The sequence below is a fragment of the Daphnia pulex genome, chromosome 6, assembly GCF_021134715.1.
Source record: "Daphnia pulex isolate KAP4 chromosome 6, ASM2113471v1".
Taxonomy (NCBI): Eukaryota; Metazoa; Arthropoda; class Branchiopoda; order Diplostraca; family Daphniidae; genus Daphnia; species Daphnia pulex.
Window position 1 is genome coordinate 2128250 of NC_060022.1, and position 26141 is coordinate 2154390.

The window sequence follows — 26141 nt, forward strand, 5'->3', positions numbered from 1 at the left end:
TGCCCAATAACTATCTATCGTTAAATAAAATTGTAAAAGTCAAGACCATCATACGATGAATACCGTAACCAATCGAACTGAATCGGCGTTATGTGTCATTTCGATGAACCTTCTATCTTCCCAACAACCTGCTCAAAAACAAACTTTTGGGGAAACCATTTTGATTCTTTTCCGGTATAGATTTGAATTATATACTCAATTATGTTGATATTATGTATGTTATGTTGATAACATTTTAATTCGGCCTCATCAATAGTTGGAAGGGAAGTATTTACAAGACGATCTGGAAGCAGATGTTGGTGTACTGCGTTCTTTTCTATTCGTTGACAATAGTGTACAAGGTTGGTCTTGACGAAGAAGGCAAAATGTAAGTTGATTTTCATCTGATTTTATTTTTCTCAATCAACCGGTTACAACACTTTTTTAATCGATCTTCTACCAATGTGGGCAGAGCATTCAGGGCGCTGGCCAAATATTTTTCCAAACAAACGGGTTCCCTAAATCTCATGATAATGTTGGGGTTCTTTACGACAACAGCCATGCAAGTTAGTTCCAATCTACATTGCGTTGCAATAGTTTTTTTTATTGTGCTAACGTTTGATTCATTTTCATCTCCGCACATAGCGTCTATTCACGATGCATACAGCTATGCCTGGAACGGCAAAACTCGTCTCATTTTTCCTGATGTCGATCAAACAAGATTTACCTGAAGTAATTATGATACCTGGCTACTAATTTAAATCCCGATACAATTCCTATCTATGCTAAATACGTGCCCATGGCACTTTTTCATTAAAATTTGTAGGGTGCCGTTCTTGTTGAGCAGTTCGCACGGTGGGCGGTCCTTTCTTGGGTACTAACTTATCGTATCGTCAGCAAACCGCTTCGGGATTTATTTCCGGTAAGATTTTATTGTCCTTATTTGATTCGACTGAATTCAAATGTATAGTACACTTCACTGTAATCACCATTTTGGCTTCGTCAATAGGACATGGTATCACTTCAAAGAGCAGGTATTAATGAGCAAGTTTTTAGTGACTTAGTGAGTCTCTTTGTTGATGAATTAATTGGATTTTATTTAATTAATTCCCCAGGTTTGATTCGAGAGAACGAGAGGTATCTTCTAGACAGGGTAGAGCCCATTGCCGCGAACACGACACCACGCCCTCTACTGCCCATCGACTGTAACAGATTACATAATAAAGAAAAGAAACAAGGACATAATAATCGCTCATTGTGTTATTGCGGTTCTATTAAATAGGGATGCTTCTGTTGGCAAGGGATTGTGCAACTGAAAATCGTTACCCCGATAAAGGCAATTACGTCAAACTCCTTGATTTTATCTTGGGCTTCAAGAAAAGCTGTGGTAACACAATAAAGGTTCGATTTGATCACTAGTACTATTTCTATTCAAGTTGTATTTTAATAACAACGTAATTTTTTGAAATCTATTTCGGAATACTTCCGGAAAAAAAGTTTGCAACCAAAAATCTTCCTCACGCTCTCATTCAGGTAAGCGACCAGCGTGCCCATCTCTACAATACTTTAAACTGAAAATGAAGCCATTAAAAAAATTTATTATGTTTAAAAGGCTGCGATAATATTCGTCTACGTTTATGGGCTGATCACGCTGATGTCGCGTAATTTTGATGGAGCAGAGAAGGACGTGTTTTTGGAAGGATTTGTAAGTTACGTCCCCGCAATGCCCAGCTTACAGGTCCGTATATCCTTAAAGCCAAATCTCATTTTGGAAGCCAAAATATTCATTTTCTTTTTTCATTGTTCAATTAGTTTTTCATTTTCCTTATTTGGCTTAATTTTGGCCGCACCGCGGTCAATCCTTTCGGAAGTGATGACGACGATATCGACGTCCAACAACTGTTAAAAACTCACGTTCAGGTAGAGTTTCGTTGCCTTATTTAAATACCTCGTTAAAGATTGTTAATTTGCAAGATGAAACTAATGAGATTGTTTTTCACGGTAGGACTCCCTTCGGTTGGCAAGCCTCTATAATAAAGAATTGGATGACATTTTCGACAACATGGTTAGTGATATTACTTTAAAATTTAATTTTCGATAATAATAAGGCTTAATCTGATTTGATTTATCAGCCATAGAGAATCATACCATAGAGAACTAACACAACACACACACAGAATAGTTATTACAATACCGACAAAGTGGTGTTTTACCCGACCAAAGCATCTCTAATTAAACACATTAATCACTTTCATTCGTAATTTTCCATTAATGACGAACGATTTGAATGGAAACGCCATATGTGTTATGCATCTCATTGGCTCACGGAATGTTGAAGTAAATACAAAAATAATTGTGCTGTTAGTATTTTTGATGTTAAAGCGCTAACTCACAAACATTATGTCCAATAAACTTTACTGTTAAAACCATCCCTACCTCCAAGTAGTGAAAGTTTTTCCGCTGGCTTCATCTAAAATTATCACAGAGAAATTTTGAACGAGTAAAGGTAGGGAATTAGTTGCGCAGCCAATTGCCACGCAATTACATCGGTAGCTGTAATAATGCTTACAGCATACAGCCAGTATTGCCATCTAGTGATAGGGAGAAATACTAAACATCCTGAGGCGGAAAAGAAAAGAAAGACGAAAAAACAAAAAAAAAAAAAGAAAATTTAACCTACGAACAAAAATAAATAAATCCCCCACCTTTATCAAGATTATGCAATAGCTTGCGTATTAGAAAATTCGAACCCTCCTTCACTTTAAAATAAAAGTGTAACAGTGCAACACTGCAAAACTGCCGAGCTATTTTCTGTGAACAGTGAACAGTGAGAACAAGTTGGTACTTCCAACAGGCTCCCGAAATAAGCTTTCGTCGTCGTGACGTTTCAAGAAAGCTGATTGATCATATCAGAATGATTTAAGTTTCGAGTGAAGGATTTTTGACAATTCCCAAACCGTAAATGGATCAATCGACAAAATTAACTTTTACTGCCTCGAGTTTCGCCATTTTGATTCTGTGTCTGAGTATCTCAACGATTCCACGTGTGTGGTCTGCTACCGCCAAAAGTCTCAGATAACAGCAACGTGCAAGTGCTCCGTAATTTTTATCGTGTAAGGTTCTCATTCGACGTTTTTGTTACCTTGCCTCTCTTCTGTACTAATAGACTGATTCTTTTGATTGCTCTAGATCCAAAATATGAAAATTATTTGTTAGCTGCCTAGACCGCCATGTGATTGGAAAAATGACGACACGCCTGGCATCGAAAACAAATGGAGGCGTCGTGGTTGAGATTTCGTCGCCATGACGAATCCAGCAGGTTAGTTCCCATTTTTGTAGTTTTCTTTGGTGAAAGACGTAGGCTGGAGCTATGCAATCATTGCAATCCTGTAGAGGAGTTTTGTGTCTAGTTTGAGAGAAGAAGAAGTCGATAAACTTTAATCCCCGGCCATGTTGAATTGTTGCCATCGTCCAAATCGTATGAGGGTGAAAATTTGCTCTTGAGGTCTGAATTTAACAACTAATAGTTTTTGTCGTCCTGAGAGCACTCTAGTCAAGGCAATTAATTCCCTTTGCTGTGGAAAGATGGGAAATTAGGCATCTAGGACCTAGTAAAACTTGGAAATCGACAGCCTAGACTTTTCCTTTCTCATTATAAACTTTGTTTTACGTATATCATGAACGTCATGACTTCATTTGATTTTCTTGATTTGCTACATGGGCAGATCCTCCTGTAGTCAAATATTCCATTTAAAAAAATAATAGACTCGAGTGTGAAAATGCTCACGTGATTCCCAAGAGATTGTCAGAATGTCAGCTGTCTAGTTTTTCCGTTTTCCCGTTTTTGAGCGTGCAAATAAAATTGCCGGTTTGAATGCGAATGGACACCGAGGCACGAGATTGCTTGTCTGACCATGAATGATAATTTGATTACGTGAAGGAGTTTGTTTTGTTGTGGTGTTGTTTTTGAAGGGTTTTGTTTTGTTGTACATTCAGCTATTTATGCATCCTGTTCTTTTGACATCTAATGATGCCGGCGTTTTCCCTGCCGAAAAGAAACGGTTCCTAAATTCGATTTATTCCTTAAAAGGCATGTTATACGTTTTGGCACGGACGCACACTTTTTAATTCAACCGAACAACCGTAGACCTGAAGCATTTTTGTTTTTTAAATCTTTTGATGTTTTTTCCTTCTCCAACATATTAATTGATTTTCATTTCAATTCGAAGAAGAGACTGGCGTATGATTGGAGTAACTGTCAGTACTGTACAGACTCTGGATTTCAATTAAGAATATTGTTGGCTCAAAATCCCAGCAATATTCTTCATTTTATTGTGTACGACTGAATGGGATACAGAATGTACGAGCGCTTTCAGCATTGAGAAAATGGTCAGGCAAATGTACGCAGTCTGTAAATAATCTGATGTCGCTCTCGGGTAACATCAGAGCTATTTCTAGTTACACAATGTTTTTTCCCCTTTTTCTCTGAGCTTTATTATCTTGCGATGTCGGCGATATTTGGCTTCGTGTATAAATTGCATTAAGTCATAACCTTGTTGATGAATATACTACCACTTGTGCAGCTTTGGATCACGAGTGACGAGGGTAATTCTAGAGATGTTGATGTACACAGTAGATGCATGCTGTGGGTCTGTCTACATATTGACTGGTTACAGAGTGTAGATTTGTGTCCCAGATCGAAAGACTGGCGATGTGATGAAAGAGATGCGCGCTGAGAGTCTAGGGGAACGTGTTATTGTTGGTTTCGCATTACTTTTCTCGGTGTAGCAGCTATGCTACATCCACCAATCCTATAAACAATTACGGCGTACTATACTTGTACTCTCATCCTCAAGCTATTGATGATTATTCCTGGAGAGAAATTGATCCTCTTGCCCCAGGGCTCAGTGCTGTGTTAGGCATTGTGTATCTGTTTACCCCAAAATTGATCCGGTTTCTAATTGTTTAGTTCATCTTTGTTTGGCTTTTTTCTTTCACTAACCTTAATCGACTAGTTCTGAGAATTGATCCTATTTGTGAGTCTGATGATGAGAACTGCAATATGGTACCCCGTGTTTACGTTTCAGCTGTGTGTGCTTTACCAGCGAACGTCGGAAGAAATCAATTTTTGTCGGAAGAAAGATATTTGTTGATTTTTCTGTTTTTCACATGTCCTTGTCTATTTTTGCTCGTTTAAAATTTGATTTGGGATTAAAAACGCAGAACGTAAAGTTGTGTCGAATATTCCCCCGAATCGATGTTTTTTTATTCTTTTTGAATATTAGTGTCCATTTGTCCACCATGTCGAAAGCGAACCAACACGTGTGACGAAAAAGTACCAATGGAAAGATGAATAATTGAACAAGGTATAGAGTTCTTTAAGGAAAAACCCTTTTCAATTGTACATTTGAAGGCGACCGTTGTGGGATCCTGTGGGATCAAAAGGAACTGTTTGAAAAGCTAGCGGTTAATCTTTCTCGCCTTACATTTCAATTTTCTTCCCTGTTGTGGGTTTAAAGGTCACCTACTGCATATCCCACACCGTTTCCAATTAACAGGGAAACCTCTTTGTATTTTGTATACGCAGTGCTTCGAGCAGTGCCCATCAAAAGAAATGTGTTGATTGAAAAGATCCCTAGTCCTATTTCTCACCTCGGGAGTAATTCCGACGTCGATATATCGACTCTCGAAACTAGAGGAAAACTCTTAAAATCGAATTTTTGCAAACAAAAGGGCAGTTGTTTGCTCAAACTGCGTAGTGTAATGTGTAGTTAACTGTACATCACACTATCATTACGTATTCTTGCTCTTATCTTCCAATTCTATTTTAAATCGATTGAATGATAATTGGCAGTGACGTTGTTTTTCAAATTCGTTTTAATTCGCGGATGAACGTCTTCAGCCAGTTGTGTACTTTTTGTTTTACTCATTTCTCATAAATTACATTGCTCGTTTCATAGTAAATATTCAAAACGGAGGCGACCTCGTCCACTCAGTTAGCGTGCCTTGGTTTTTTTGTTTGTTTCGTGTGCGTCTGGGGCCTCACTTTCCTCAGTCAGTGGTTTCTGTTACTTTTCGGTTGAAAATTAAACTCACGTCGTGACTCTAGAGGGTTGCCCCTCTTCACTTGCCGTTCAATTTGTCTCTTCTATTTGCATAATTTGATTAGGTAGCCGGAGGATTCCGACCTCCGGCAGCTCGCGAGAGCGACGTAGAATTGGGGATGGATGATACATATAGAGGAGCTTTTCGCAAACTTTCTCCCGTTTATAGACATAGAAACTACGTTGGTATCGTCATCGGAGCAGCGGTCTGTTCTATAGCCTACAGTGGATTGAAAGTGGGAATAAGGGAGATACACAGAGGGCGAAGTAGGTTCGCCTTGGTATATTGCGATCATCATTCATTGACCCAAGTTTTCAAACGCTCACGATACAGCAAGCAGTAGTACTATGAAAAGTTGAACGGATCTAGCCTCTAAAGAGTCACGACGTTTTCCTGTTAGTATCCGGCATCCAGTCAAAATGGCCAACCCTGCTGGGCTGCTTTGGCGTTTTACAAACTTGGGGAACGACGTATGGAGTCTGGCGTGGGCCACATTCTGTATTTATTGCCGCGGAACAAGACTCTCCCAATGGTGTTTTGCCTTACGTGGCTGCTGCTACTGCATATAGAGGAACTTTATAATTGCATTATGCCATCGATTACTGCCCCAGAGACGTTTTTACTTGACGGGTTCCAACAGGATCGAGACCGATCCCGTTCTTGCTTTCCCAACACTCCATGATGTACCGAGTTACAACTTTCACGATTTCGTTTGGAACAAACATTGTATTACGTAGTCGCCCCCTTGATTTGCATGCGAATAGTGGCGCAATCAACAGATGGCGTCAAAGCACAGAAAACTTGAAAAATAGTTTTTTGAATTGAAGATTTTTTATTTTTCAGTTCTTCTTTTTTATTTTTTCGATCTGTTTTCATTAAAGGAAATCCCCTTGGCGTGCTTTTGGTTTTGTTGTGATTCACGCAGACACTTTTATGAGGTCCTGCTCTACGCTCGCCTTCATTCTGGAGATCCTGAGCTATTGCTTCTAGTAGCTGCTATATCTCTCCCCCCGCAGTTCCACTTCTTTGCGGATTCTCCGTCCCATTTCCATATCCTGTGTTTGAGTGTTTCTCTTATTCCCGATTAAAGCCAGCTCGCGGGATTGAACTATTGGCTTTCGTCTCCGTTTTCTAATTTCAACAGAAAGGAAATAATGGTGATGTTCTCGTCTAACAAGTGCCGATTATTTCGCTCCGAATCAAGTAGTTGAAAACGAAATTATCCCTTTTTCGTTTTTATCTCTCTGCATTCATTATGCAAGCGCACTTATGCGTCAAGCTGAGAAATTGCTACACCCGTTTTTAATGCAAAGCAATTTCTCTCGAACGACATTGAATCAAGTGATGGCTAATAATGTTCTGTATCCACGAAAGGGTTAAGGCAATCGTATTACTGAAATTAATTTTTTTTGTTACTTCACAAAATGCCAATCAAATCATTTGAATTTTTTACAAATTATTTGTTTAATTTCGTTTGGAATTTGTTCGTACTTTGTTGGAACTTGTTGATTGCTATTTGGAATTGTTTAGTAGAAGGATGTAAATAATTGTTATTGCTGGGGCGTGTGGTAGCAAGTAATCTGATAAGATTCATTGAATGATTGAATTTGAGTCTGGTATAAAGAGTTTGGATTCCCACAGTCGATCGATGCGTGAAATAAGACAAATACGGGCCGCGACAAACAACATCTGCCGTGTGTCGAGTTTCACTACCCCAAAAGTGTGTCAACAATACGATTTAAATGCTAATCAGCTTTCCTTGACTAAAAACAAGCAAACAAAAGAACAAAGGTTGTTTTGCATCTGTTTCTTGATTGAATTAACGAATAAAACACCAGGTAAATTGAATTACACACAATTGAAAAAGTGCAGTATATTTTGGCTGTTGAATCAGTTGGCGTCAACTGACAAAAATTGGAAAATTCGAGATTTTACTTGGTGTCGGAGGTTGAAAGCCGAAGGAAAAAGCGTAGGCGCAGCATTGATTTTCTAATAAGGAAACTTTTGGTAACGACGCAATAGACGCAATCCTGAATGTGTCGTTATTTTAATGTATAAAATACGAATCGACAAAAAAAGGAAAGTTTGGTTGGCAAATTAGAGTAGAACCGATGAGGAAGTTCATGAACAGAATGTGGCACCAAACAAAAGATGGTTTAATTCTGTCCACAAGAAGAGGCTTATGAGGAGGGACGAAACGTTGCGTTCCCATCTCTCGCTTTATTTCTGCTTTTGTATCCCAGCTTCGCATTAATAGCAGAGACGGTGAGCGCGACTGATTCAAGCGATTACAAACAAAACGAGAAACCGACAAGAACATGTATTCTAAAGCAGCATTTGCTTCTTTAGAAATTAGAAATAAGAGGATTGGCAATGTACAACTCGATTATCAAGCTATACATTGAGGCACCTTTTGTGGTGAGACTCGGGGATTTTACGAAACCCAGTACCTTCACTCGACATCAAGGTCTGTGTCAGGTGACGAAATGTAGAGCGTTTTTCTTTTTTACATGCGCCCACAGTCTATCGACTCGCAGTGGGCGCATGCACAGCTAGGCATCTGTTGTCTCTCCTTATTTGTAACGTTTTCAGCCTGTGTAATTACAACCAACTTGTGCCCGATAGAGTTTGTACGGTACGTACACATTGGATGGGCACAGTGAGAAAATGAGTGGACGCCACTGCTGAGGAAGCGGAGTAGAACGATGGAAAAAAGGCGTTGCTGGCGGGTCGCAATCATTCTTCAGAATGGCTCGGAAACAACTTGCACAAACCCAAGGCAACTTTTTCGTCCTCTTGTCGGCCTCGCATGTACGCAAGCCTCGGGATGTTGTTCAATTCGACCGTGGACGAGATACGTTGCCTCTATCTCTACTCGTGTAAGATGTATACGCTCTCCCTTTCGCATGGACTTGGAAAACTTTTCGGTGTGGACTTTTATTTTCCGTTTCTCCCTTCCCACCACCCTGTCCTATCCAATCCTCACTTACTTCAGTTGACTCGACGGTCCTGCCCAATTAAGCAAGCCCTTGCAAATAAAGTAAAGATGTATGTATACAGGCGGGGTAGCGTAGTTGTGTGTGTGCTTACTACGTGACCAGACTTTGATGATGTTCATTTCAAAGTCTTTGATTCACTTCTCTGGTGTGTATGCAAACGCCCAACAAATAGAGGAGGAGAGTACAAAATGATTCATTGCAAGACGGAATTTCGAATAATTCAACAAACTGTGTATATTAGTCTGGTATATGTAGCATGTTGTGTTGTTTAAAGGACTCACCAAAATTTCTTAATTCATAGTAAAGTTTGCTTAAAGAATATTCATTATGCGATTTCATTGAGCAACCCAAAATTTGCAAATTCGCCAAAGTTTGCACCATCCCCACTCATCCCATCCATCACTGTATCCCATGAACTGTCGATCTCTTTCGAAACATGCAAATGCGTCAAAGAAATGTGCCATCTCAGTTTGAATAATCGTTCCTTCGTCAAAGAGACATGCAACCTCCACTTCTATTGGTGGAGGTGATATGGTGGTACAAGAGCATGAGAATCTTTTGCATCGGTTTAGATATCTCATTAACATTAAGAGTTAGTTTTTGATTTTTCTTGCCCCAAAAACTTTCCCATCACTACGGTTCGGTGCTAACCACATCATTCGGCATCAGAATAACATCATTAGCATTTGCCAGATATATGAGGAAGAACCAATCAATTCCTTTTTGCTCGATCCTTTTTCCCACCGGGATTTTTTCGTCACAGCACCCCCAATAAGCATTTTTTTTTTTTTTTTGTGGGGGATATCGGCATTGATTTCTCCCCTTTTTTCTCTCTGGCTGTTGCTTAGTGCTTACGTTGGTTCTTTTTATTTATCATCGCCTTTCTTGCATATCATTTTTCAATCTCTTTCCGTGACACTCTTAACTCCACCAAAGAATGAATGGAAAAGAAAGAGATGAAGGATGCGGTCCTGTGGCCGTCTGAAGCAGATGTTATGACATACTAGCGACTTAGTCTTTTATTACACAAAATGCTCACAATCTCAGTGTAGCTGACCGCCACAGTAAATTTTCGTCTCTCTTCTATCTATCTTTTTTTTTGCCGCCGTAATGACTTTCTCGGGAGTTATGAGTGACGGGGAAAGCAACGACCACTATATATCTATTTCTGCGCATTAGGATTGCGGATGCGTTTATTTCTCTCCCTCTCTCCCTCTCTCTGTATGGCTTTTTAGAGTTACTTTGCGTTCCGTCTTTTATCGTTTCAGTTCCATTTTTCAAGTAGGTTACTATACTTTGTAGCGTTGTTGTACTCGTAGTATCCTGCTCGACTCGAAGGAAACATTCGTCGACACGTGTCTGATTGTAAAGCGATCGATGTCGGACGATTTTTTTCATTCTGTCGAGTAAAGAAAAAACCTGACGGGAAGTTTTGTTAGTTGATGCCATTGCAGCCTCATCTTAGCGCGGGATTCAATGTCGGTCAACGGATGTCTGCGTTATCGTTTTTCTTTTGCCTTTTACGCGCGGTGATGAACTATTTTTTTTGTTTTAGTCCCACTTTCAGTAAATTCCTTTAAGCTGCCGGCTAATTGGGTTCGCACTATATACGGTAGCGATAGAAAAGGTGAAATCTCTAGAGTCTCTCCTGAAATATCATCTAGTTCACGGGATGTTATTGTCCTGTGATGGCTGGGTGGTCAAAGGACGTTCGTTCGATTGTTACCAATCCGATGATTTAACTTTCCCATCGAGATTTGAAAAACACTCGGAAATATGGGCGTGTAATCCAATCATTCAATGTGTCGTCCATTAGCCTATAGGGCTAGTATTTTTTAATTTAGTTTCAAACATTTTCTTTAATTATAAATGAAAATGTGTGAGATGACGAGATGGAAAACGTGCCACAAGGCAACACATCTTACATTTTGGCAGAGGAGCTTGTTTCAGTTCATTGTTATAATGACACCGACACGAATCTCTTAATTTCTCACGACTCACCTATCCGACCGTCGGCTAATTTTTGCGCAGCGACTTTCCAGCTCACAGCGCTGGCAAGATGAAGACTGTTTTGGATGCATCCACCGAGTTGGTTTCTCGCTAAATTGCCTATACATCAACTTGGGCCATCCCAAAAGGGTGCTGGGTTGCATGTAAATCTTTGAGAAATATGGTTATAGTGGTAACGCTTGAACCTTTGCACGGACGTTTTATTTCGATTCTCCATCAGATTGGGCCAACAAACGCGAATTCACCCTCAGGTGGTAACCGCTGGGTTATCAACCGAGAGACATTTGCATGGGGCCTTCCCGTCGCCCACAAGAGCTTGAAATGTCTGAATATTTCTGGCGCGTCACCAGCACAGAACAAGCCATTCAAAAAATTTCGGTAACATTACGAATGCGCTCGGCGGCATTGTGCAAAGATTGTAAAATATTGCCAGGTATATATATATACATATATATGCACAAAGAGAAACCTTGTTTTCGGTGTGTGTATAGTTGTCAAACATGCTTGCCATGTCATATATTTTTTCGTTCGCTTCGGCTCCTGCTCCAATGAAGAGAGCGTGCCTTGACTGTCTGCTTGTTTTTTCTTGTTGTGCGTCTATACTTGCGAGACTGGAATGTCTCGTTTTTACTGTCAATTCCGTGTACTAGACGAAATTCTCACAAAACTAAAAGAGATTTTTTCCAACAGATAACCCATATATTTATTTTTTTTTCTCTCTTTACAATTGGATGGCGTTGAAATATTCCATCATTTGAATTGTTTTTTTCCCCTTAGACAAACCCAGGCTCCTTATCTTGTTATCACTCTACGGCTACCAGCCATTCTTTCAAAAGAGTTTTCGGTTAAAAAAAAAAGAAATATTTGTATACAAGGACTACCGGAAACAGCATCATATTTGCTCCCGCATGTTTCTCGTTGATGGCGCATTCCTCGATTCCACACACACACACACACGCTGGTTTTTTTCGTGTTCAATGATTTGTTGTTGCTCTATGGGCGCATGCCTTTTCACTCTGCGCATCTTTCCATCGCTCCTTGGGTGGCGCTGTTATCGATATCGTCTAGAGTCGCCGGCCGCTCTCTCTCTCGGTGCCTTTATAACTGGCAAAACTGTCGGTCGAGGCGCTGCGGGAGCCGCCATCGCCGCCACACATACACACTCAAACACGGTCGGTTATACTGTACGCTACAATTACTATCCTACACGCCAGAAAAGATCCCCGCCCCGCCGAGTCCCCCCCCCCCCACTCCACCCCTGCGTATTTTTCTCCTCTCTCCTCTCTGTTTTGGCATTCAGTCTTGCGCTGGTTGTCGACAACGTCGGGTGCGTGTTTTAACTCTTGTGGCGCTGCCCCCCTCAACACTTTTATTTTACGATTTCTCTCTCTCCACTTTTGCGAGTCGGATCTCACTTCTTTCTTTGTATACAACGACATTTGTCTTGGGGAAATTGACGTGCGTTCTCAATTCTGCCTTTTGTCTTGATTGAACGATAGAGAAAGACAAAGAAGGAAAGCAGCAAACTAAGAAACAAAACAATATCGTGACCATTAAAAGTTGGGAGCCGTTTTCAGACATCCAGTGGAAATTCCATATTTGCATGTTGTGACCGTGAGAAGAGGAAGTTTTCTGTTCGGAGAGTCGAGTCTGCCATCAAATATATACACATAAGAAGGTAAATCTTCCCTTAGAGACAGTGTCGTCCAATCGTATACAGCCGTTAACGGGTCAACGCCAGCTGCTGTTTTTGAGCTGTCGTCCCGACATGTGAGCGAATAAAAAGTAGGGGAGAGTCTCACTAAGAGTCCCTCAGTATTGCCACTCGCTTTTTTCTTTATCAAAAAATGATTGTTGTTGTTGTTGTTGTGGTTTTTGATGATGATGGTAGTCACCGTGAGCCCCGTGTGCCTAATCAGCGATCTAGCCCATCATCGCCAGGCTGCGTGCTAAGCGAGCGGCAACAGCAGAGCGCGGGACTAGTGAGAAATGAATGAACGTTGTATAGACCCTCACAGACGTCAAGCTGAGTTGAGTGCAACACCTGCCAAAATGGTCATTTCTCCAAACACCGGGGGTGTCCTGCTTGCGTAATAGCCTGCGCTTTAAGAACAAAAGGCAAAAATAAGATAGGGAATGTCTAAGTATTGGTTGCTGTTGGGAAGGAATAAATAAAGAATAGCAAGCGATAAATCTGGCGATGATAGCCACCAGTGACCAGCTGTTTAGCTATTTGAGCGGCGTTAGCTTTCACCAACAGCGGATGCTTTTGGTTTATTCATTGGGATAACCTGTGGTAAATCGCTGTTGTCATTTTCAGCCCGCATCCTGAAATTCTGATATCGGCTGATGCTTTCAACCCGTAAATGATCGGCTGTTGGTGGTATCTCTGATTTTGCGGGGCTTTCTTTTTCAACTTGCTAGGCTTCTTCTTCTGTTGGCTAAAATTGAATTTAAATGTCCCGCGTATCGGCAGTGCCTAGCTGATTATTTATCGCTCACCATTTTCTTTTCCGTTTCTCTTTCTCTCGCAGGAAGCATCGCAGCAGCTTGTGTTTTGGCTTATTGCGCCAATTGTTTGTCGTCGGTTGCGGTAAGTCTCTTGTCCTTTAACCTTTTCGAAATAATTCAATGTCAGCTGATTGCTCAGCTTTTTACGAATTCTCAAGTCAGAACTCGACAGTTGATGTGGTAGAAGGAGTTTCTCCTTTTTTTCTTTTTTTGAACACAAACAAACAACGATGAGATCGTGAGTGAATTTAAGGGGGAAGAAAAGGGGCAAATAAACGGCGGTGCCGAATGCGCTGTGTGGGTGTCAAATCATGTCCTTCAAATGGGAGACTTGGCCGTAAAAAGACGAATGTGAGAATCCTTTTTCCGTTTCGTTTTTTTTTTATATGTTTGGCCAAACTTTTCCGTTCGTGATGGTCGGCCTGTCTCTGGCAATCAACCGGATGGCCGATTATGTCTAGCCACTCCGATTCCACCTTTTTTTCTCCCTCCTCACATTCACAACCTGTCGGACTGATGGACAGCTGAAGGCTCCTCTACTCAAATAATCATAATAATAAAAAAAAAAAAAGGAAAAAAACAGCTTCACGATCTCACAATCTTGTTTCTCTTTTTCTTCTTCTCAACATTCACAAGTTGATGCACGTGCAAAAGATCTTGATGGGAAATCGTAGCTCGCCGAAATTCCCAAATTCAATTCCGTTTGTTGAACGACGACCCGCCCTTGAAATTGTTGTTTGACAGCGCCCCGACTGATGCTAAACGTTAACTTAATATACTCCGTAATGGCTTATCGTGCTTTTTGTCGCTTCTTTTGTTGTCAGCTGCGGCTCGAGTTGATTTTTCATTTATGGAGCCACTCTTTCGAGCGTAACGAACTCGATTGGCTTTGTTGGCTTGTAAATAAAAAGAAAGAAATTCCGGTTGTTTCTTAGCCAATTCCCTTCCATCAACAAATCCGTCCTTTTTTTATTTTATATGGTATAGCAGCAGAGAGACGTTGCCTTCAATCCGAATTACTCCCGATGATTCACGCGGCAGCAGTAAATAGAAGAAACTTAAAAAAAAAAAGAAAACCCGATTGTTTTTTTTTTCTTATTTTATTCTATTTCTTCATTCGGCTCTTGTTTGTTTGTTCCGTCAGGATTTTTTTTTTTTTTCATATTATATGAAGCCCGGCGCAGCACCCGGGATGGATTGTTGTTGGGGATTTTGAGACTTTGGTTGGGGTTCGTGTCTCATTCGTTTGGCGCCGGTCCGCTGCCGCGGATATATCTGAAGCTTTTCGAGCGTGAGACGTATAGAGTACAAGGCTATCTAGGGCTCTAATAGTAATCGGCTTCCTTCATTTTCTTTTTTTCCGTCTTCAACGTACTACAAAGATTGCGTTATTCTGATTGCGCGTTTTGTTTTGCGGGCAAATGGAAAACGATAGAGAGACGACGACTGGTTGACTGACGGACTAACTGAGAAGTCGGCGTGCGTGACCGACCGTACGTGTGACAGGGCCAGCATGACAGCTACTATACCCCGGCTGAATGTTGTGGTGCCTCTTTTGGGACTCGTGGCTCTGTTGCACGCACGCCTTACAACTCCGTTACACGCCGACTCTACTGTGTTGTGTTGTGTTGTGTCTGTCTTGTTTTTAATTTCATCCCATTTGATCACCTTTTTCGTTCCAACTCTCTACACACACACACACACCGTATTTCTTATTTTCCAAATGCGCAATGCGGAATTTTCTCGGTTGTAATTTCATTTTTGCCGTCTGTGTGTTATTTATTTTGTTTCGGCTCGGATATTATTTGTTTGTTTAGGAAATTCTTTGGAAACACGCTATTTTATCTCTCCCTGTCCACCTCTATAATTACCAGAAAGGGCCCCCAAGGCTTTCTTCTCTCTTTTGGTCATTGGTAACAAAAAAAAACGAAGCCTCTAAGGATGTGTCCGTCTCTCCCACTTCTCTCATCCATCCGCTTGACGTCCTTGCCCACTTTGACAAGACGAGAAGGCAAAAACAATCCACAAGGATCCTATAAAGACCTCTTAAACCCACTCATTAGCCCAGCAATTACGTGTTTCAGCTTTTGTTTGTTTTTCGATTCGTTTGGCCTCCCGTCGCCGTCACTCACTCACTCACTACAGCGGTGTTGCTCCTTTTCCTCGGGTAACACGGTGTACGTGTATGTACATCAGCTGTTTTCTTGTTGTGCGCCTTTTGTCGATGGAGGAGAGAGAGACGTATCGGATATTTGAATCAACGCGCATCCGTCGAGATATTCGGACTGACCAATGACAGAATGTCCGTTTCTCGTTGCTGGATGCGTTGTTCTTCTTCCATCTTGCCAAGGCATCCATTTTTTACAAAAAGAGAGGTATCGTCGGTCGACGAACGATGATGTGATGACGCCATTCTCGCCGTTACCGGATGCTGCTGGCAGTTTTCGAAACAATCGTCATGATTTTGAATGGCGTATCATCAGCCAAGTTATAAGGAAGATGAAACGGAATCGAAATGCATTCCCATCTGATCCGCGACGGCGATTTGAGAGAGTGAGAGTGACTGACTGCACAGCGGAGTCGTTTGTTTCTCTAGTTTGTTTTTCTCACGCCACCTCTCCATGTTGGTTTATCCCTGTCGTGCAACGAGAAGAATGAATTAAAAATTCTTCGTGTTGCCCATTTTTCCCTCTTTTTTTTTTCTTTTTCCTGTCTAAACTCTTATGTCTTTGGCTGGTTGCTTTTCAACAAGGTTTCAAATTTGTCCTCACGTCATTTTGTATTTTGGGAAAACAAAAACACAACAGCGTGAAATGGCGCTGCTGCTAGGGCCAGCTAGACAGCCCAAACATGTTTTGTTACTCGTCTTTATATGTCGCAGTTCCTGGTAGCCTGACAAGGTAGCATTCCTGCAGCAGAAGATTAGTTTGTTTTTATTTTCCAACAGTTAGATCCCCCCCCCCCCCATCGTAACTTTGGATACCAGTAATGAGTTTAGTGAAAACTAAATAACATTTAGAGCAGTTAAAGGGACACATTTGCGTCTTCCTCAGCTGCGTCATGTCCGCCAAAAACCGTTTTTAAACTTTCGATTGGAGGGCCAAGCTATTTTTAAAAAAGGGAAGGCATTTCTATCTTAATAGATTCCGAGGACGAGGAAAGTTCTAATCCAACGGCATCAGCCGCGCCCTTGCTCCTTATTTTTAGGTTCAGTGGGCACGGCAATTTAAAAACGTTGGCCATCGAATGTTTGCAGTGCATTATCGATAACATGTTCGTCTGCACTGCACACACAGACCGGAAGATTCGAAGCCATTAAGGGCCGAGTTGACAATGATAAAAGTCCATTTCGGATGGAGGCCATACGACCTGTAATGTTATTGTCGTGAAATTGTATAATATAACGATGCGAGCAAATAGCCCCGGGTCATGAAAACGGATCTGGCCATTATTAACAACAAGGAGTCTTATACTATATATAGAGGAGGACCAATCATCATAGAAGAAGGAGAGTGCGCGTGCTTGGTGCCATCATTTTCGAAATTCTCCCCCCTCGTTTTTTATTCTTCTTCCATTTTATTTTTATTTTCCAACGCCGTGATGAACGGTTTCGGTTCGACCTAATTACGGAGGCGTAACAACGCCAGTCTCCTATAGAGAGAGAAACTGGCCGACAGTCATATTTGACAGACATGCCATATCCAGCAGACGATGTTTTTTATTTTTGTTATTTAACCCGCCTCCCGAATTTGGCATTTCTCTCTCTCGGCGGTTGCACCAGAGCACGGCCGACCGGTCGTCACCGTCTTGATGACGCCACAAGTCTGTCGAAGCCGTGTGCCCTCGAGGTGCGTGTGCTCAAATTACCCTAATACCCCCCCCCCCCCCCCATACACACAAGTGCACAATTGAAAAGAATTCTATGGAGGCACGTCGCGCTTAATTCTTTTCTATATCTGGTTTCGCACGAAGAATCCATCAGCCAAGCCTTCACTTTGCAGCAGAGTTGTTCTTTTGTGCTCCTTCTCTCTCACAGTAATTCCTCACGACTCTATACACGGCAGCAGCAGTCGACGCTGCTGCTTCTCCGCCGTGCAGCCTGTAATTGAAGGGGGGGCTCTAATCATACGGCTGGCGTTAGCTTTGATGCCCGTGTGTATACTTGTGTGATATGTGGCCGTGTGTACATTTATACACGTATTGTATAGCCTTAGTCTCTTTTTTGGAGGGGGAAATTCAGAAGGAAAATGCGAGGCCTCAGAGTTTTACGCCCCGTTTTCCCTTTTTTTTTTCTCGAAATGATCGGTTTGTGTGTGTGCCTTCTTCTTATATATATGTAGACTTGTCCGTCCTTCGTTCATTTGATGATGGCCATTTTGCGGCTTTGCTCGATGCGACTTTTCTTCCGGGAGTTTCTTAGCTGGAAAGGCCCCGACTTCTTGGTGTGGGCGGTTTATTTTGAGCCTTGTTGGGAGATTTAACAAGACGGGATCTTTTTCTCTTTTTTTTTTTTCCTTTAGTTAAGAACAGGATGGATGGATGGGATTAAGAGCACGCTTCAAAAATCCCTTATTACCGACATTACGTATTGTGGGACTCTCTATGCGAACCCCATCGAGTTGTGTACGCGGTCATTAGACGTGCGGTTCGTTTGTGCGATTGAAAATTACAACTCTAAGAATCAATATCTATTTTTTTTTTAAACACGGGATTATTTTCTTCCGGAAATTTTTTATTTTTTCTCCCGTTGGGTGGGGGATTTAATTTCGTGCCAAATTGAACACGACGGCGTTGGCGTTTAAAGCGGTGCCGTTCGCGTGCTGTAGGCGATTGATGCGGGCCGACTGTTTATTGAAATAGGCGATCGTCGTGGCCGCAGTCTAAGCCCCACTTGACTGTGGCGTCACACTGTCTTTCTTTTTTCTCTTCTTAAAGGGATAAAAGAAGTCGAATCAATTTAAAAGGACTTGCCGTTTATCCTCTTGAGCCAAACTCTTTTGGACGCCCGTGACCTTTTCCGGTCGAATTCTTTCATTTCGATTGAAAATATTCGGTGAGAGCTTTTTTCAAGTACAACTTGCATTCGCTTTTTTTGTCGCTACTTGCGATTGGAATCTCCACGATAAGAAGAAAAAGGGACACATTCAGGCCGGTCGCATAGGCCCTCGGTTGAATATTGTTAAGTTGAGTGCGTCGCGATAGGAGAATTTGAAACGGTTCCTTCGTGGCAGCAGAAGCCTATCGATTTTCGTCAGCATATTGCGTTTTCGATCTGTCTGATGCGATAGAAAGGTCCCCATCTGTTCAAGAAAGATCTTGCAATAATCCCAGCACGTGTATTTCGCCGTTGTTTACATGACTCGCTGTGCTCATTTAATGCCAAACAAAAAGACAAAAAATGCCACCAGCTGATGATGCAAAGCAATATCACCAATCCAGAAAATGGCGATGCGCAAATTTCAAGTGAAATGGCTTTTTTTTTCTTTATATTGCGGAGTGCGATGTATTACGTTGCAGGAAACACAGTTTTATTCTTCACTCCATTTGACAAGCCGATCTGTGTGTAGTTCTCGGTGACTTATTATCCTTCCCTCTTTGTGATTGTGTCCTTATCTTTTCAATGAACTGGTCTTTTGTCAATGATCAAATAGACAGTGGACACACAAGACGCCGAAAGAGGCGTCAACTGTCTGGCCAGTGACCACTCGGATTCAGACCGACAATGACACACGACCGACATGTCACCGACTCTTTTGTTTTTTGGGCTGCCAAACCAAAAAAAATACGTTTCAAACGAATGTGTTCCAGGTTCGAACCCCATTCACATTATGCCAAACCGATTGGCCGGACATGGGTGTCTGCGATGCCCATCTCTGGGTGTAAGTTCGTCTAGTTCGTATGACGATAGTAACAAACTCTTGAAAGGGGGGTTACGTCATTCGGCTCACCGTTGCTCGGTTACATAGAGTGTCGTGCCCAGTAAGTTTCTCGTTACGGAAGGATGACTTGAACCCCATTTGGATCATTACGATACTTGTTTGTTTCGGCTCGAAATTCGCTTGATAGAGCTGCTCCCTCCGTCTCTTCTTCTCCATGCCAACGGGGTTTCATTCCACGGCTTCGACCAGCTGGTAAGACAACTTCGTTCATCCGCGACAGTCAATCACCTCCTTGTGAAATGTGCTGCGAGTTTACATCTCCTCATGCATGTATTAGCCAATGAGCGCCCCATCTTCTCCGACTTTGATCGTTTCCGATCGAATCGCCTCTGGGACGTTGCAGTTGACTCAATCTTGTCGTCAACTTTGGTTCGAGTTGTTGCCTAATGTTATTGCGTTTATCTCTAAATCAGGGACATTCATAACTCTGGCTGGAAATCTGCTCCAAAGTGACATGGAACATATCCGTTATAGATGAGCTTAACCGTCCGTGTTACGATGATGAAGATGGCTGGGGGGTGACATGTTCTATTTTGCCTAGATGGACCGCCAGCGTCAAATAGTAATAACCAAATATACAGGCAACAGTCACGGCGGGGATTTCGGTTTATCACCTGAATCCACATATAGAGGGAGAAAGAACCCGGCGCGGATTTATAGGCTGAAGCGTGAAGTAGACCCATAAACCGCAGCTTTGGCAGGCAGGCTCTACCGTAGCCCAAAAAACGGATGGATTTTGATGGCCGTCGGTGGCGGTAGTTGACGCATCAAATGAAACAGATGCACATCCTGTCGACACTCTTTGGCTCCGCCGTATTACGTGCCACTTTTTTAAATCTTTTAAAAAAGTGGCTAGAAACAAATCGAAAACTGGTGGGAAACGGCTAGACGTGGGGCATTGACGCATCGGGCACACACATCCACCACTCTGGCCGGATATTCAAATGAGACGTTGGCCAATGGCGTGAAATTCTCCGTAAAGAGGGAAAAAAAAAACGAAAGAGCTAGACGCAATGATTCCACGACCAAATAGTGTGTGGATGACCTTAGCCTTTGCGTCGAGATCGAGTGAGATGGATGAGATGGCGACTTTTCGGGACTCGTGTGGCTTTTGTTTTTCTTTTTGATTCCCCCCCATCGTATTTTGAATTCTTCGCCTCTTGTTTTATTCGTTCGTTACACTCGTTTTATGCCTCTATGATTTCGTTTTCTATCCGAAATAGCATTCCCCATATTTTTAAGAGAATAAAAAAGGGCCAGCTGCTGGCAGAGTGATTGAGACGCCAACGAACTCGCGACGGCCTGCTGCTGGGTCGCCCACCCGCGCTTCTTTCTCTCTCCTTTCCTATATGTGTATATTCTCTGGAGCAATGTTGCGGTTTTTATTTTTGCCTGCGTTTTTATATATGCTCCTTCCGTCAGATGAGATGATGGATCCGTTTCTATCAGCCCGAGATATGTACTATAGAAAACAGCCAGGCAACTTTTGTTTCGACTTGTGACTTTCGCTTGTTGTTATTATCATTACTATATGCCACCGCACTTGACGATCGATTCTTTCCGAGTGTATTCTGGGTGTCTTGTGTTGTACCGGTACGGCGTGAATGAGAGCGCCGAGTCATCAGATTGTCACCACAACAACATTGGTCGTGAGAGATATGGTCGTTGCATCTATTCTAAGGGTAATACAACATTCGATTCTAATATTCCGACACAGTGCACCGCATTGGTGATGTATCGTTTGGCTGGTTGACATGTTCGCATTTAACTGAGCTCAGCTTGGCCAAAAGAAAAAAATATTTGCGGTAATATTGATTTGTCTGGTATAGAAAACAACCGCCGGAACGCGAGCCAGCCGTTAGGCACGGAAATGTCTTGGGTTTTATATTGGTGGTCCTTTTTGTATTGGCCCCGATCGACAAAAAAGTAAAACAAGTCGATCCGACTATATATTCCAGATCGGAATTGGCAAGTCTTTTTAGTTTGTTTTTTCCCCCCTTGCACTGGGGATTGAATAAGCAATACTACACATATTACGAGTTTTGTACTTGACTGGCGAAAGAGTGGGGATGTCGAAGCGTTACGATTCGATTCCATCATTCGGCATCAATATCACACAAGGACGGTTATTGTGTGTATTGGATAAAGTATGTTTATTTTTATTTTATTTTATTTTTATTTTTATTTTTCCGCCCGACAGAAGATTAAAGTCATGTCAAATCTCGCAACAAGAACTCTAGACACTTCAAAGAAACGTAGCTAGGCTTCATCGCTACACGAAAAAAGATTTTTTTTCCCCGTTTGTTTACGTCATCGGAGCCTCTATGCATGTAAAAAGGACCTTTAGGCTTTCCATCGATCCCATTGATGTTGGCCTCTTCAAACGAAAATTCGCTTCTTTACGCTTCGTCTGCGACCTCGGACACTGTTAATCACGCGGGAAAAGGTCCACTAGGTTCCTTTTAGAATGTTGTTTATCTTCGTACTTGTCGATTAGTTTCATCCATTTCTAAACGCACAACATTTGCATTCACGACGCTTTTCCATAAGGGCCAGACTGTTGATGATCTTCGATAATGATTTCGGCTTGTTAAATTATAAACGGCCAAAAGCGGTTGAGGCGGTTGGGTTTTTCATAAATCCCGAACGTCTGGTCGCCGTGGGCTGGGCAGCACGAAATATCGATCGGGCGTTTCCGGTTTGTAACGGCGTGATGCCTATGTGTACTGTACTCCCGTACAAGGAAAAGACATGGGCATCCAGGATGGCCAGCACACCACCAGCATCAGGGTGGTCTTCGTCATCATCGTTAATAAAGTTTCTAATCCCGAGATAAAGAGCTTTGGGCCCCGGTAATGTGATGTGCGCTGCCCATCGATCTAATTAGAATGCGGACGTTGAGAGCGTCCGAGACAGTTCTAATACACACCTGCGCAGTATAAGCCACAGTTAATGAAATGAAGCATCGGGTAGTTTGATTACGCTCGGTATAAAGTGATTAGAGCATTAGGTAACTTAATCGTTTTGCAGTTACCCATAAAGTAGAATCAGTTTCACAAACTCTGAGGAATTGGACCATATTGAATTCGCGTATCCCCTTATATTATATCCCACCTTTTGTTACGTAATAAATCTCTTTGAGTTTCCGGCTTCAAAGCGATGTTATTCGATTCATTCGCCGTTATACTTTCACGTAAATTTACGACATGTTTGTATGTACACCAAGTCGTTGAGAAACAAATAGCCGAACAAAAAATCAATAACATTGAAATGGACTTTTTCAATTGTTTCTCTTTTGTTTCGAGTGCATCTGTGTGAAATCGTATATCGCACTGCTGACCAATCCATCTGATCTTAGAAACACTCACCTTATCTCCTTGCTCATCCCTTTTCATCTGTCGGATTCAGTGTCAACTGCTTTGACGAGTCAAACGGCCAGCGCCGGATGAGTGGGAGGATCGATGTGTTGATGGTGTCGCGTGATCGATTCCTTTTTGTGTTGTTTGGACATCCTCATTCAAGTTTTCGATTTCGCGCTCAGATTTATCAAAGGCATTCTGAAAGTGTGACGGACCCAAACTTCAATTGAGTTTTACGCTTGTCACCAGTTCCATCATTCTGAGCGTTCAGTTTCATCGTGGCTTTCGAAACCGAGCGCCCGACAGCGCGCGGACCTTTGAACGTTTTGACTATGCAGTCGAGACGTTATTCTTCAATGGCCGGATAAATGTTTTATGTAATAGGCATTTTGCTGGTTGAATGAATAAAAAAAAGAGCAACAACTAAACAACGGCTGTAAAATCCAGACTTGATTCTGTGGGCCTTTGTTACAGCTCTTTTTTAAGAGCTCCGTACGAGCTTTTAATAGAGCGAGTTGATTTTTATCAGTTTGAGTAGTAACTCTTCTACATACAGCGTTGCACCGCCACAAAGTTCCGCTATATACTTTGCGGGTGAACTTTAGCGCCTAATCGTGGAAACGCCATGACTTTTATACGAAAAAAAAAAAAAAAAGGTTTTGAGTTTGCAGCACTGCTGGGAATTGCTGGTCAAACAATATTCCACAGTAGCAGCAGCACACACGGTAAAGTTACAATTGCCTGTAGTACTTTATTCCGCGAAATATTTTCTTTGAGCATACACATATTCAGAACAAGAATTATAGCATGCGCGCACACACACACAGAATCACTATTGTGTGTAGTATGTATACATGTATGTATGTGTAGACTGATATACACACCGTATGCTGGACACAATCAGAGTATCACTCTGGGCGCCTTAAAGTTTGCACTAAGTATAGCTGAATTAGTAATCCAGCAGTAGAAAAAGCATCGGAGTAGAAAGTATGACGTGCTGCTACGCACCATTGTGAAATTTTCTAAAATTCGAAATCATCAAAATGTAAGTGCATTTTTTTTTTGTTTTGTTGTTATTATTATAAAGGGCTCAGTTCCCCCCGCTGGGCGTCTCCCCTTGAAATGTAAAAAAATAAAAAAGGAAGTTGTTATATAATTAGTTCTCTCTCTACCTTGATTTACGACGAGTGCGTGCATAATTGCATATTCGCTGAGCAACTGGAGGGTGGATAAGCGAAGATAGGGGGCTATAGTAGTACAGATGTGCCAGACATATACGTATAGGAAACAAATTTCCAGCCGCCAATTGGGCATGTTGTTGTTTGCTGGGGCTCTGCCGTGTAATAACATTTCAACCCGGTGGCTGGCTGGCGCAGAAATAAAAACTTCAATAAGCGACGTGAGTTAAATTTCGAATTCAGTTTGTCGCTCCCTGTTGAATTGACGAGGGGGGGGGGCCAAAAGAAAGAAAGAAAATGAAAGAAACGGTGAAATTGCTTGAAAATAAATTTGCGCAATCGTAGACTACAAGAGGGGCGGAGTTGGAAAGAACTGAAGCGGCAACTCGGATGGAAATGATGAATGGGTGTAGTGTGCTAGTAGTAGTAGTATTGCATTTAAAAAAAGGAAAAAATTGTTCCAGTCTCAGTGCTTTTATTCTTTTCGCCCCTCTATGTTTATCGTTCTTATAGCTCTTGTTGTTTTTCGTTTTTTCAAAAAATAAAGAAAAGGAAGATGTCCAACATGAGATTCAACACAGTCTCCACCCACCCTTCCAAAAAATGAGATATGCGTCTTGTGCACGCCATTTTCTTGTGTAGAAAAATAACGAGCATCGTTGATTTGTGTGTTATTGCTGCACTTTTTTTGTTCTCCCGCCGGGAGAGTAGTGCACACAAGTCGTGAAGCCTGGAAATTCGCAAGTATAACTCAGCAAGTTTTGTTATTTTGGCATCGTTTGCTCTCCCCGTGTTGTTCACTCACCGTATTATACACACAAGAGTGTCAACTCGAAACTCTTTTGCTAGTCTCCGAAATAGGCTTTTTTCTGTTGTTTTTCGCAGAACCGATATGAATCACTTTGCTATTTGATGTTTGTTTTCTCTCTTTCGCCATGTCGACCTTTTTTTCTCTCTTATGTTTTGGAAGCTGCTGGCAATTACTGGGAATAGGCCGGGTCTTTTTTGTTTTGTTTTTTTTTTTCGTCTGCGTGTTTTATTGTGTGACCCGAAAGGCTCGTTCACGCCCCATGCATCTCCACTCTTCGGGAACCTAATGAGAGATACAACCGCACGTTCTCTTTTCGGTCCGGCTGTAGCAGCGTCGTCCCATCCGTGACGACGAGCGACGCTGAAAGCGAAAAGAAGCGACCGGAAATATAAATGGTGACGGGGTCAAAGTGTCTGGACGCTGGGCGTTAAGTCTCTTGTCTACGTGAATCTCATCCCAAGATTCCAAGTTGTTGGATATGTAGACTCGCCAACAGGCGAGAGAACACTCTTGTTTTCCTTGGCCTCCTCCCTCCTTTCAGCATCGCAGATGAGATGAGAATTCAGCGGATGGGGAAGAGCTTCAGCCGAATAGCAAAACGCGCCAGACGGAGAACGGGCCAACCCTATACGAATCGAGATTTATGGCCGGCAGCCGGTTGAATTACGACCTCGATTCTCTTAGTTGTTGTTGTTGTTGTCTGTGCTGTGCGTAGGCTTTCTGCATTTGTGTAATCACCCTTTGGAAATCGGCGGGGTCTCATCCATTCTTTCGTGTGTGTGTGTGCGGAGGCAGCAGGCAACTGCGCACATCGGCCTCCATTTCGACATCGTTTAGATATGCGGGGCTCTCATTTTTATTTTTCGGCCTTTCTTTTAGATTTTTCGCCACATGGGGGGATTTGACAAAACAAAAATAACGGAGCGAAATGAGGTGGAAGGCAAAGAATGTTTTGAATATAGTGCCGTCCATATTAATGGCCTTCCTTTTCCCCTATAATTATTACGCCTTTACGTATCCCATACTCATTCAATTGATCATTCCGTTTCGGCTTTTTTCTTCATCCGCAGTTCTTTGGCAACGATTCATTTTCGTCGTTAAAACTGAAATGCCTCGAGTCGAATTCGCGGGATCATTCATTGTTGTTCATTTGCGCGAGTTGATCGTAGCGTGATTTCCAACTATCCCATTCCAAAATGAAATAACCACGCCCATTTTCTCTTTGTTTTTGCCATCAATTGTCGTCACCG

The 26141-nt window shown here is 42.0% G+C and overlaps 2 protein-coding genes across 5 annotated transcripts in view; both read left to right on the forward strand.

Moving 5' to 3' along the window:
* The first annotated feature begins 41 nt into the window (after positions 1 to 41).
* LOC124196372 (bestrophin-4-like) lies at positions 42 to 2403 on the forward strand. The gene is made up of 13 exons (XM_046591421.1): positions 42 to 174; positions 257 to 367; positions 452 to 545; positions 625 to 711; positions 806 to 901; positions 989 to 1013; positions 1095 to 1184; positions 1262 to 1380; positions 1477 to 1512; positions 1592 to 1717; positions 1792 to 1899; positions 1985 to 2044; positions 2112 to 2403. Exons 1-13 carry the CDS (start codon positions 56 to 58, stop codon positions 2115 to 2117), a joined length of 1077 nt encoding a protein of 358 aa, XP_046447377.1. The 5' UTR covers positions 42 to 55; the 3' UTR covers positions 2118 to 2403.
* Positions 2404 to 12392: 9989 nt separating this feature from the next.
* LOC124196374 overlaps positions 12393 to 26141 on the forward strand; it is a 34032-nt gene continuing 20283 nt past the window's right edge. For all 4 annotated transcript variants that reach the window (XM_046591429.1, XM_046591430.1, XM_046591431.1 and 1 more), the window contains exons 1-2: positions 12393 to 12771; positions 13628 to 13686. The gene's annotated coding sequence lies outside the window, so the exon portion shown is untranslated. The remainder of the gene's footprint in view (positions 12772 to 13627; positions 13687 to 26141) is intronic.